At 40.4% G+C, this 12,526-nt stretch overlaps 1 protein-coding gene across 1 annotated transcript; it reads left to right on the top strand.

Moving 5' to 3' along the window:
- Positions 1-556: 556 nt before the first annotated feature.
- Positions 557-12,194, top strand: LOC140491263 (NACHT, LRR and PYD domains-containing protein 3-like). Its single transcript, XM_072589234.1, has 3 exons — positions 557-1,772; positions 7,120-7,457; positions 9,440-12,194. Exons 2-3 carry the CDS (start codon positions 7,373-7,375, stop codon positions 10,747-10,749), a joined length of 1,395 nt encoding a protein of 464 aa, XP_072445335.1. The 5' UTR covers positions 557-1,772; positions 7,120-7,372; the 3' UTR covers positions 10,750-12,194.
- The last annotated feature ends 332 nt before the right edge of the window (positions 12,195-12,526 follow it).

Genomic DNA, 12,526 nt, shown 5'->3' with positions numbered 1-12,526 from the left:
ATTAATCAACCTGTCACTGAGAGGTGTGAAAAAGGGGATAAATCGGAATCACCTTCTTCTGTGCTGTCGATCTCTACGACAATCATATAACCAGAAGATAACACACTGAGATCTTAATCAAGGTGCAGGAACAAATGACTGCAGATGCTGGAATCGGAACTGAAAACAACAAATGCTGGAGATCACAGCGGGTCAGATAGTATTCACAGAGGGAGAACAAGCTAACGTTTCGAGTCTAGATGACTTTTCATCTTAAATCAATACAGTTAAATATTTTTTGTGTCATTGCATTTTGATATCAACATGATCATTTTGCTGTTATTAGAATGTAGTTTGCTTACATTTGTTCAATAGCAGCAGCAACAAAATTCCGCCAAATTTTGATCAGTCTAACAATGGTACATATTCTTTTGTTTAGCTTGTGAACAAATGCAAAATTATGACGGAGTAAATGTGGGACAAATACAATGTACTTCAGTGAAAGGAAGAAATGGAAAAGATAAAGTTCAAAGATCAGCTGTGTTACTGGCAATATTCCTTGATGAGTATCAGACACTCCAGGATAGAATGTTACAATTTCAGGAAAGGCTGAGAAGTAACTGTGGCTATCAGAATGGTAAACAGCATGGCAAGCATCTCAGGAGACTGCATAGCCTGAGCACAACTTGCAGATGAATGGTATTTGGTGCTTGGCCACTGGGCAGACCACCTATGAACAAAAACAGTTGTTTTATCCCCTCATACATGATCTGTGGCAGCAGGAGAGATCATCTAGGCTCACGATCCTGCTACATGGAAACACAGAATTCAGTTTACTGAACCAGCTCATAACATCAATTGGATGGTCAGGCTGGTTGTAAGCAGGTCTTGGCAGTGTGGCTGTGGAGGGAGGTAACTATCTGTCCTTCTGTGGTTCCATTCAAGCCCGGGCATCCTTGGAGATGGGGTGCAGAATGTCCATCTCAATGCCTTTAGAGGGATGGAACACCACAGAGGCATACAGTGCTTTATTTCCCGTCCAACTCCATTTCGATTTTATCCCTTCCCTCTCTTCCTACTACGTCCCCTACCATGTTTATATTTGGTATTGCATTGCCCAGAAAAGGCTGCGCTTGTAAATCATCAATTGGATACACATGAGTTTTTACTGGTGGTGGCTGCTCGTTATACAAAAACAACAAAAGAAGTTGCAGTGGGAAAGAACTCATTTTTGTGTGATAACACTTCTGGGTAGAAACATATACTAATAAAACACAGCAATGAAGGACTCCTATGGTGCAGGGTTAGAATTCTTAAGTGTGTTCAAGTTCAGCCTGCTACCCTAAATGTGTAATATCTATGGGCAGAGTGATTAGAAATAACTAATGAGAACTGAAACAATTTAGGTTTTTGACTGTCATGTAGGAGGAGAAAGAGACCATTAATCCTTTTGAAATTGCTACATAGAGACAGGAAGAGTCTGCAAGTAAAATCGCACAATTATTTATTGCAAATTAATATTTTGTATCAATGGTTGAAAGTAGAAGGTTTTCGGTGTGATATTTCTTTAACTTTTTACATCAGATTTTTTAATTGCATGTTTGGTTCACTTTCTTCTGACAGACAATGATGGAAAAGGAATTAGTCAATTGCTGAATAGTTACAGCGACAAGGAGTTAAACCTGATTACCCAATTCTACTGTGAGAGATTGGAGGATGCAATATTAGACTTGGTGGAGAGCATTGCCCTGACATTAACAGCAACTGATTCATTGAGCAATGGAAATTACACTGTAAGTTTAACAATAGAATAATGGAATAATGGAAAAATTCTATAATATATCAGTAAATTGATTGAAGTGGGCATGTAATTGAAGGAACCTTTGGAAATTTAAGGAAAAGTAACAAGGTTGTGCATCTCATTAATGATATGAAAAACAATAAAAGTAAGGGTCAGGGGTACAAAACTAAAAATGCACCAGAAAATAGAAAATACTGAAACAATATTTTTTTCAAATAAAAAAAAAATGAAAAGTTGTTTACTTGAAGGACCGATAACGAACTGAGAGCAAAATAGAAATTAGGGAGGTGGGACCCCATGGCTTAGTGGTTAGTGGATGAAACCATGTGATGATGAAAACCACATGTTAGAGAATGTCAGGATACCAGATTAGTTTTAGCGAGATGGAAGAAATGCCATGATGAATATTTCACTGGGAAGAATAGCTTGTGTGTGCTCTGCAAGCAACAAGATCCTAGCAGAGAGCACAAATAAAAATACCATGGTGGGGAGGGATTGGTGTCAGCGGTTTTAAGGGTGACGCTGGAATACCCAGTGAGTTCAGTTTCCAAATCGATTATGATGGAATTCTTCAGTTTATGTTGTATGCAGCTTTTGGTTTAAGCTCTAACACTATGGTCATTGTGTCATTCAGAACTGAGAGAGTTAAGTTTGGCTTGACCTAGAAATAAGTGAAACATTGTCACAGGGCAGCACAGTGGTTAGCATTGCTGCCTCACAGCACCAAGGTCCCAGGTTCGATTCCAGCCTCAGGCAACTATCTGTGTGGAGTTTGCACATTTCTCTCCGGGTGCTCCGGTTTCCTCCCACAGTCCAAAGATGTGCAGGTCAAGTGAGTTGGCCATGTTAAATTGCCCATAGGTTAGGTGTGTTAGTCAGAGGGAAATGGGCCTGGGTAGGTTACTCTTTGAAGGGCCTGTGCCCACACTGTAGGGAATCTAAAAAAAATAAGAAATATGTTGTCAAGTTTTAAACCTTATGAAGTTCAAGTTCAAGTACCAGTAAGGTGCCACTCATGTCCCTGAGGCAGGTAATATTGAGGGACTCTTGAAGAAGTGTTCTGTCCAGATCATTGAAAGTGAGGAATTACAACCCCTTGTGAAGTTTTCTTGACTTGGTAGTGTTCCATGTTATTCATGGCCGGTGAGTTTAGCTGAGAAATCTCTGGTCACTGTACTAATTACTTTTGCTAATCAATGTGCTCCATAGTGTGCTATATCAAAGTCTGTTCCCATATTTGCCTCTTGTTAATTCTGGATGTTGAACATAAACTGTGCATAAATTCTGGCCCACTGTTATAAATGTATTAAGTAAAATCTGTTGCTGTTTGTTGCTAGAGAATTATTCAGCTTTTTTCGTTGACTAAGTTCCTTGAACTCACTGTGTCTACTCTTTAGATGAAGGTAATTGGTCTCTAGTCAAATCATAATATAGATTTTCCACGTGCTCATGTGTCACATTGTAAAACGTACAAAACAAACTGGTAAATGTGACTTGAAATTAACACGCAGAGTTCATTCAAAATGGTTTCTTACAACTACAAAATATTTTTAAACAAAACAAAAACAAGTTACATGTAATGAATACAGTAAATAGTTTTGCCATAGTGAATATCCCTGTCACCAAGAATGACCACAGCTTGAAAATTTATCAATTCATATTGAAGGGAAGAGCCTTTCATGTTTGGACAGATGACATACATTTATAAAAGTATATCATGCCAGCTATTCCACAGTAAAAAAAATCTTCGGGAAAATGTTTACAAATTAAGACCAGAGCTGTGAAGGAAATATTTCATGATTCCAAAAACAAATTATTCCTTGGTGGAAGAAAGGCTTCCTTAGAAACATGAACCATCAAGCTAAGTCAGATAATGATTATGACATCACAGTGAAATATAATAACATGCAAATTTATCATTTCATTAAGTTTCCTCCCCAGTGGCTCAGTGAGCATTTGCATTGAGTCATTAATTGTTCTTGCCAAGTTGGGAATGACATGCTTTCATGAAGCATTGCACTCGATTTGATGTGATCTAGCTGAATTCTCGATAGGATTGGGATCCAGGATTATTAAACAGCTGCAGTGAATGAAAGGTAGAATATTTCCAAGTCCAGATTGTTTGTAGGTTGAATATCAGGGTTGTGGATTTGGTACGATAGGAATATAAAGATTCAGAATAAAGCAATTCAGTGCAGCATGTCTGCACTAACCAGAAAGAAATTGAAAAAGAAAAGTCGCCCAATTTAATTTTAAGGATGAGAAAGTGAGACTGCAGATGCTGGAGATCAGAATCTCTGGTGCTGGAAAAGCACAGCAGGTCAGGCAGCATCCGAGAAGCAGGAGAGTCGACGTTTTGGTCACAAGCTCTTCATCAGGAATGGGGGGGTCCCAAGGGGACTGAGAGATAGGGTTGGGCTGGGGGGGTGGGGTGGGGTATAGGTAGCTGGGAATGCAATAGGTAGATAAAGGTGAAGGTGATAGGTTGGAGAGGAGGGTGGAGCAGCTTGGTGGGAGGTAAATGGACAGGTAGGACAGTTCAAGAGGGCAGTGCTGAGATGGAAGGTTGGATCTAGGAGAAGGCGGGGGAAGGGGAAATGAGGAAAATGGTGAAACCCAAATTGATTCTGGGTGGTTGGTGGGTCCCAAGACAGAAGATGAGACATTCTTCCTCTAGATATCAGGTGGTTAGGATTTGGTGGTGGAGGAGGTCCAGGATTTGCATATCCGTGGTGGAGTGGATCACTCTGACACAAGTAGGGAGGATGTGTTGGGTCGGCTAGAGGTTATTAAGGTGGACAAATCCCCAAGACCAGATGGGATCTATCCCAGGTTGCTGAGGGAGGTGAGAGAGGAAATAGCTGGGGCCTGACAGATATCTTTGTAGCATCCTTAAATACAGGTGAGGTGCCGGACGACTGGAAGGTTGCTCATGTTGTCCCCCTTTACAAGAAGTGAAGTAGGGATATTGCGGGTAACTATAGACCAGTGAGCCTGGCGTCATTGGTGGGAAAGTTGTTGGAGAAGGTACTGAGGGATAGGATCTATTTATATTTGGAAAATAATGAGCTTATCAGTGGTAGACAACATGGTTTTGTACGGGGGAGATCGTGCCTTACCAACTTATTAGAGTTCTTCGAGGAAGTGACCAAGTTGATAGATGAAAGAAGGGCTGTTGATGGCGTTTGCATGGACTTTCGTAAGGCATTTGATAAGGTTCCCCATTGTAGACTAATGGAGAAAGTGAAGTCACATGGTGTGCAGGGTGTTCTAGCTAGGTGGATAAAGAACTGGTTGAGCAACAGGAGACAGAGAGCAGTAGTTGAAGGGAGTTTCTTGAAATGGGGAAACGTGACCAGTGGTGGTCCACAGGGGTCAGTGTTGGGGCCACTGTTGTTTGTGATATACATAAATGATCTGGAAGAGGGCACTGTTGGTATGATCAGCAAGTTTGCAGATGACACGAAGATTGGTGGAGTAGCAGAAAGCAAAAGGGACTGTCAGAGAATATAGGAGGGTATAGATAGACTGGAGAGTTGAGTGGAAAAGTGGCAGATGGCTTTCGATCCAGATAAATGTGAGGTGATGCATTTAGGCGAGACTAATTCAAGAGTGAATTATACAATGAATGGAAAAGCCTTGGGAAAAGTTGATGAGCAGAGAGATCTGGGAGTGCAGGTCCACTGTACCCTGAAGGTTGCTGCACAGGTGGATAGACTGGTCAAGAAGACATACAGTATGCTTGCCTTCATTGGACAGGGTATTGAATATAAGAGCTGGCAAATCATGTTAAAATTGTACAAGACATTGGTTTGGCCACATTTAGAATACTGTGTACAGTTCTGGTCGCCACATTACCAAAAGGATGATGTGGACGCTTTGGAGAGGTTGCAGAGAAGGTTTATGAGGGTGTTGTCTGGTCTGGAAAGTGCTAGCTATGAAGGGAGGTTGAGTAGGTTAGGTTTATTTTCATTAGAAAAAAGGAGATTGAGGGGGGACCTGATTGAGGTTTACAAAATCATAAAGGATATAGACAGGGTGGATAGAGATAAGCTTTTACCCAGGGTGAAGGATTCAATAACAAGAGGTCACGCTTTCAAGGTGAGAGATGGAAGGGTTAAGGGGGATACACGCGGCAAGTACTTCACACAGAGGGTGGTGGGTGTCTGGAGCGCGTTGCCAGCAGAGGTGGTAGAAGCAGGCACAGTAGATTTATTTAAGATGCATGAGTAGGTGGGGAGCAGAGGGATACAGATGCTTAGGAATTGGGCGACAGGTTTAGACAGTACATTTGGATTGGCTTAGGCTTGGAGGGCCAAAGGTCCTGTTCCTGGACTGTAAATTATCTTTGTTCTTTGTTCTTTGTTCTTTGTAAGCACACGAGTTGAAAAGGCAACACTTCATGCAGTTGCAGTGATGTTAATATTGTGTCTGTTGGTGAGCTGAAGGATATTTATGACTTCAATTATTGGAGTTTCATGATGTTATCAGAACTAGTTACCCAAATTGCCCCAAATACCATAATGACCGTTGATATCCTTTCAATTCTTACTGCAATAAAATCATGGCAATTACAAACTTTTCAATATTTCCTACAAAATTTCCAATTTATTGTTTTGGATTTCCTTTTTGTTTCTTTGGATATAGCAGTGAAACTAGTCCACTTTTAATGTAGGAATTCATTGAAGGTGTTGTGGTTCTAGCATCAAAGGCTATTAAAGTGACAACATGGATCTCATGTTCACATCATAGTTCAACTGTTATGGATTCAAACCCAAACCCCAAAACTTCCACTTCCAATATTGTAGAGTTTGGCTTTGTTTATCACATGACTTGTTAACTGCAAGTTTCATGTCATATCCAATAGATTCCTCTATTCCTGATGAAGGGCTTTTGCCCAAAACATCGATTTTCCTGCTTCTCGGATGCTGCCTGAATTGCTGTGCTTTTCCAGCACCACTGTAATCTAGAATCTGGTTTCCAGCATCTGCAGCCCTTGTTTTTGCCTACTACTAATGTCTCCCTCATAGTACTTCTTCACAAGTGGAGGGAAGGTCTCATCAGTGTGCTGAGATGAATATTCTTCACCAATCGAACATCATTAATGTAACAGCTTTTCATAATTACGACATTGCTGTTTATCATTTTCTCTCATGGTTTTCCTTTCTATTTCTTCTTTTTCTTGTTTCTTTCTGGTTTATTCCATTGCTCTTCCTTAGTTTCTTTCTTTCCCATCTTTTTCCCTCATTTCCTCCATCAATTCATTCTTCCATTCCGTTCCTTCATCTATTGTTTCCCTTTTCCCTTTCTATTTTACCTGTTCTTCTCTTTTATTTCAGTATATCCGTAATCTGTCAGAGCATCAACAGAGAAAGGAAGCAACAAAACATTTTCTGAACACAGTGACCAAAACCAATGGCTGTGGAGAACGAATATTTTGGGAAACATTGGTGAAAATGCAAGAATCAAAACCAAAACTGAAACTCATTCTGAAAGAAATTCAGAGCAGAAGTGTTGTACAGTCCAAGTATTTCTAGCAATCAAACATGGTTGCCTCTTTAATGGGTGAGGCTGCCATACACTACTAATGAAATGAAACATCTTTCCCAGGTTTTGACTTGCTTTATAATGCAAGCATCGGAGAGATGGAAGGAGAGCTATCAGATCACCTCAAAAGGTAAGTCAAAATAAAAATAATCGTTAATCATAAAAACGTACCGCATTAATTAAGTTCTAACATTTTATTTGTGTCTCACATTTCACCACTGAAAGGAAACAAACCCTCCAAATTATTACCATGAACTGTTTCTATAAACTGCAATCAAAGTTACAACACGAAGCAAATGAACTGGAACTTGGGCATGGACAGTGTTCCATCTGCCACAAATTATATTCCACTTGTGTGATATTGAGCTTTGTTGGAAATTGCTGAATGCTCATTTTGATTTTCCCAGCTGCTCTGGAGTAGACTGAGCCCAACTTTCCAGTTTTAGATGCTGAACCACAAAGTCACATTCAGTTTTGCAAGTCAGTTGGTTTTAAAATCTTCCCTAGTACTTTGTCAGGCCATTATTTCTTTTCCCTTCAGTCACATCAGGGTCTGAATAGAAGTCTTGCTTTTACTGTCAATACAAGGCCTTAGGGTGCCTTTATGCAAATGTAAACCTCAATATCGCCAGAGTCTCGGAGTCTACAAAGTCTGTATTGGGCTGGAGTCACATAGAGTTCGAGACCCAGTTAAAGCTTGAATCAAATACATGACAGACTGAGTAAAGATGATGTCATTTATAGGATCACAATTGGTTCTAGACTAGTTACTGATGAAGTCAGATCTGGTGAATACAGAAGTTAGAGTGTGGTCTCATAGTGTGGACAGTCTGAACTGATATGTATGTACTGGTTGAAGAAGGTCTTGATTCATATGTCGGCTCCACCCTGGGCAGTGACTTGAAACACACATTGACCTAAAGAAGGTGAGGATGTGGGTCACGTATAGAAACAGAATCTTTAAACATCCAAGTGTCATATTTCTACCGATTGCATGTGTACTAGAGTTCACCATGTATCAGATTGCACACATGTTGTTTGGGCATTGAATGAAGGCACAAATAGGGCTACAATGATATTAGCTTGACCTAATTGATCAACCAGGACTAGATAAGGAATTGTTTTTCAATAAGTCACATATCCCTGAAACACATTTCTACACACAGTGCTGAAACATTGGATTTGTGAAGAGCACATATTTGCTGAAATCTTACTGACATAGAGTGGCTGTGTCAAAGACTGTACTCAATTGTCTGGCCAGGTAGTTAGTTGACTTGGAAACATATTTAGGCTCATAATGGGGTAAGATTTGCTTCATCTATGTATCTATGTCTCGAACTTGTTAAAACATGAAATCAAATATGGGGTCAAGCTGGGTATAGGTAGATTCACATGAAGATTCAGAATAGATAGGGAGTTCATTTACATACAATCTTAGACTGTACAATGAGAGGCTTCAGCTTTCGCACTGAAATGAACAATGAGTTGATAAAATTGGTGGAAGATCCCAATGTGATCCTTATACATCGACAGTGTTGTTTTATAATTATGGTTCACATAGCACATTTAATTGTATCACTGGTTTGTCATCCTGTTCCCAACATTCAGCATTGAAAAAGTGAGTGTTATGCACAGTCCCTATTCAGCCAGTGGGCCATATGTTTACATTAGGTATAAGTTGTCTGAGATTGAAGCAGACATCAATCTTATAAACACTCTGATACTATCTCCACTGAGGACAACAGACAAAACAAAAATGAATACAGTAAATAATAATAAGTGAACAATGTGATAATATTTGGCTTTTCAGATATTCCAATGGTAAATTCTCCTCAAATGGAGATGGAGAAGATGAAAGAGTGGAGGGGCTTGTCTGTTATAACGTAAAATCTACTATAATCCATCTGATTCTCCCTGGTTTATATTTAATTTAATTCAGTATTTATCCGGCAAGATTAATTTCTAGCACGGCGTAGTAAAATTTGGATTCGACTCACATATTTTGTATTGCTACCCAACTCAAACTCCTCCTTGCTTCTTGTTAATTGTTTTAATGTAGTTAATTAACAAATAAGAACAATGCCAACATAATTTTGATCATTGTCATGAAAGGTATACAAGATCAACATAAGCAACACCTCCTCCACCAAACCGAGCATGTGGTCAAACACACCATCAAAGGAGACAGCAAAATAACGATCATTTCCTTCACTGATCGATATACAGAGCTTATCATTATTTCCACTCTGCCTGAACGGAGACTAGTGGAACATGAGCTCCTTTCGAGAGGTAGGGAACATGAAGAATGGCAGCGGAAGTACATCACCAGCGAACTTGAAAAAAATCGGATTGATCAATTATTCAGGAGCAGTTTTGGCCACTCCAGCCTGTCTGGCACCACGGTGGTTAGCGGAGTGGCTGGCATTGGTAAGACAACAATGGTGCAGAGGATGGTCCATGAATGGGCATCAGGAAACATCTATCCTCAGTTCCAATTTGTTCTACATTTCACATTTCGAAATCTTAATGTCATCAACAGAGCCGTTTCTCTGACTGAAATGGTATTGGATCAGTACCCTTATTTAGAAAAGATAATTGAAGATATCTGGATGAAACCTGAATATCTTCTCTTGGTTTTTGATGGATTAGATGAGTACAAACACCAGATTGATTTCACTGGCCGCGTGGCTGGTGATGTCTCTGCGAATCACTGTGTTGCACCTGACTGCAGATGTGAAATTTTTGAAATGGTGCACTCCCTGGTACAGCAACAGCTGCTCAGAGGTTGTTCTGTGCTGGTTACCAGCCGGCCGACTGCCCTTGACTCATTGGAAAAGGCCAATGTCAACCTTTGGGCTGAGATCCTGGGTTTTCTTGCTGATGAAAGAAAAGAGTTTGTCAGAAAGTTTTTTGGCAGTGAGCAACTCGCTACCAATGTCTTCAAACACGTCAAGGAGAATGAGATCCTGTACACCATGTGCTACAACCCTTCATATTGCTGGATCATTTGCTCAACCTTAGGCCCGCTCTTTACACAGCAGAAGTGCAAGCAACCTCTTCCCAAAACCATCACTCAACTTTTCTCCATCTACCTTTCCAATCTCTTGGACAACCACAAGCGAGATGTTGAGGACCAGCGGATGGTTTTACAGCGACTCAGGGAGTTGGCTTACCAGGGAGTTTCGAAAAGGAGAATTGTTTTTAATGAGAATCACTTCATTCAGCATCAGCTGAAGTCCAGCAAATTAATTTCAGGATTCATGATGGAGATCCTTGAAAGGGATGACACAGCTAAAAACATTGTGTATACATTTCTCCACCTTACCATCCAGGAATTCTTGGCCGCCCTGGCTCAGAATGTGGTGGAAATGCTTCACTGTGCTTTTAAGAATGATGATGGTCGGTTTGAGATTTTTATTTGATTTTTAGTTGGTCTTTCAACACCCACTTCATCCCGAAATCTGGAACCATTCCTGGGTCCACTGTCTGATCACACGACCTGTCAGGTAATAGATTGGCTGCAGGCCAATGTTCAGGCAGAAATTAAAAACATGGACAGAGTCACTGGAAAGAGGAAACTGCTGAACACATTCCATTATTTGTCAGAGTCTCAGAATTGAGCTTTAGTTCTGAAGACCATTGGATCTGTGGAACATTTGAACTTTGGGGACTCCAATCCAAAGAATGCACTGAGATTGAACCCAATGGACTGTTTTGTAATGTCTCATGTTGGACAACGTTGTGAATCAGTGATGGAGTTGAATTTGGAGAAATGTTATATTCAGGAGGAGGGAATCAAACGATTGGCCCCTGCAATCCACAAGTGCAAAGTTCTAAGATAGGTTTGATCCGGGTGAAATTAGATAACATGTCAGCAATGACCCATTGATTTTCTCTTATAAATTCCACCTGATATGAATTTCATAGGATCACAGAATCTCTACAGAGCAGAAAACTGTCATTTGGACCATCTCGTCTACATCAACCCTCTGAAGTGCATCCCATCCAGACCCCTCCCCTATCCCTGCATTTCCCAAGGGACATGAAAGGCTACAGAAAAGATTTAGAAGGATGTTGCCAGGGTTGGAGCATTTGACCTATAGGGAGAGGCTGAATGGACTGGGACTGTTTTCCCTGGAGCATTGAAGGCTGAGGGTGACCTTATATATAAGAGTTTATAAAGTCATGAGGAACATGTTTAGGGTAAATAGGCAAGGTCTTTTCCTTGGGATCTGTAAGTGAGAGGGGAAAGATTTAAAAAGGTACTTAAGGGGCAATTTCTTCACACAAAGGATGGTGTGCGTATGGAATGAGCTGCCAGAGGAAATGGTGGAGGCTGGTGCAATTACAACATTTAAAAGGCATCTGGATGGGTATATGAATGGGAATCATTTCGAGGGATATGGGCCAAATGCTGGCAAATTTGATTAGATTAATTAAGGATATCTGGTCGGCATGGACGAGTTGGACCAAAGGGTCTGTTTCCTTGTACATCTCTATGACTCTATAACCCATCTAGTCTGCACATCCCTGGACACTATGGGCAATTTAGCACAATCAGTCCATCTAACCTGCACATAGTTGACTGTGGGAGGAAACCAGAATACCCAAAGGCAACCCCCTGCAGACACTGGGCGAATGTGCAAACTCCACACAGACAGTCACCCAGGGGTGGAATCAAACCCAGATCCCTGGTGCTGTGAGGAAACAGTGCTAACTGTTGAGCCACTTGTCACTATAGTAGCTGAATCACAATTACTATCGTTTTTTTTTCAAGGAGAGTCAATGAGTTTTCCATGCTTTTTATTTATTTTTAACGCTACTACCGCATTGACCTTGATACTGAGTACTCTTAACTATAACAAAAAAAAAGCACCAGGCTAACTTAGCTGGTCTTACACTGTGGGACATTCAAAGCCACAAGGAGTCTGGCAGAGTCTTTAACTAGTGCTATGACAAGGAAACAAAGAACTGAGCCAAATCATCGTACCTCTGTGTTCACAACAGAGTAAAATGAAAACCTTCAAAGATTTTAACCTCAACAATTCCTAACTAGACTTTATAACCAATCGCAGACTCTGTTGATAAATGAAACCTAGGCGGTAGGTTAATAACTGAAACAACAAAAAAAAAGCAATTTATTACCAATATAGGAACTTTAGCAGAGCAAAATTAAACAACAAAGTTTGAAACCAATAG

The sequence above is a fragment of the Chiloscyllium punctatum genome, chromosome 19, assembly GCF_047496795.1.
Source record: "Chiloscyllium punctatum isolate Juve2018m chromosome 19, sChiPun1.3, whole genome shotgun sequence".
Lineage (NCBI taxonomy): Eukaryota > Metazoa > Chordata > Chondrichthyes > Orectolobiformes > Hemiscylliidae > Chiloscyllium > Chiloscyllium punctatum.
Note: the sequence above shows the minus strand (reverse complement) of the source record. Positions and strands in the feature narration are given on the sequence as shown.

Excerpts from the sequence above, each read along its gene's own strand:
- LOC140491263 (XM_072589234.1), top strand. The coding sequence starts at position 7,373 with ATGAAACATCTTTCCCAGGTTTTGACTTGCTTTATAATGCAAGCATCG. Across the intron at positions 7,458-9,439 it reads CTATCAGATCACCTCAAAAG|GTATACAAGATCAACATAAG; the intron begins GTAAGTCAAAAT and ends TTGTCATGAAAG.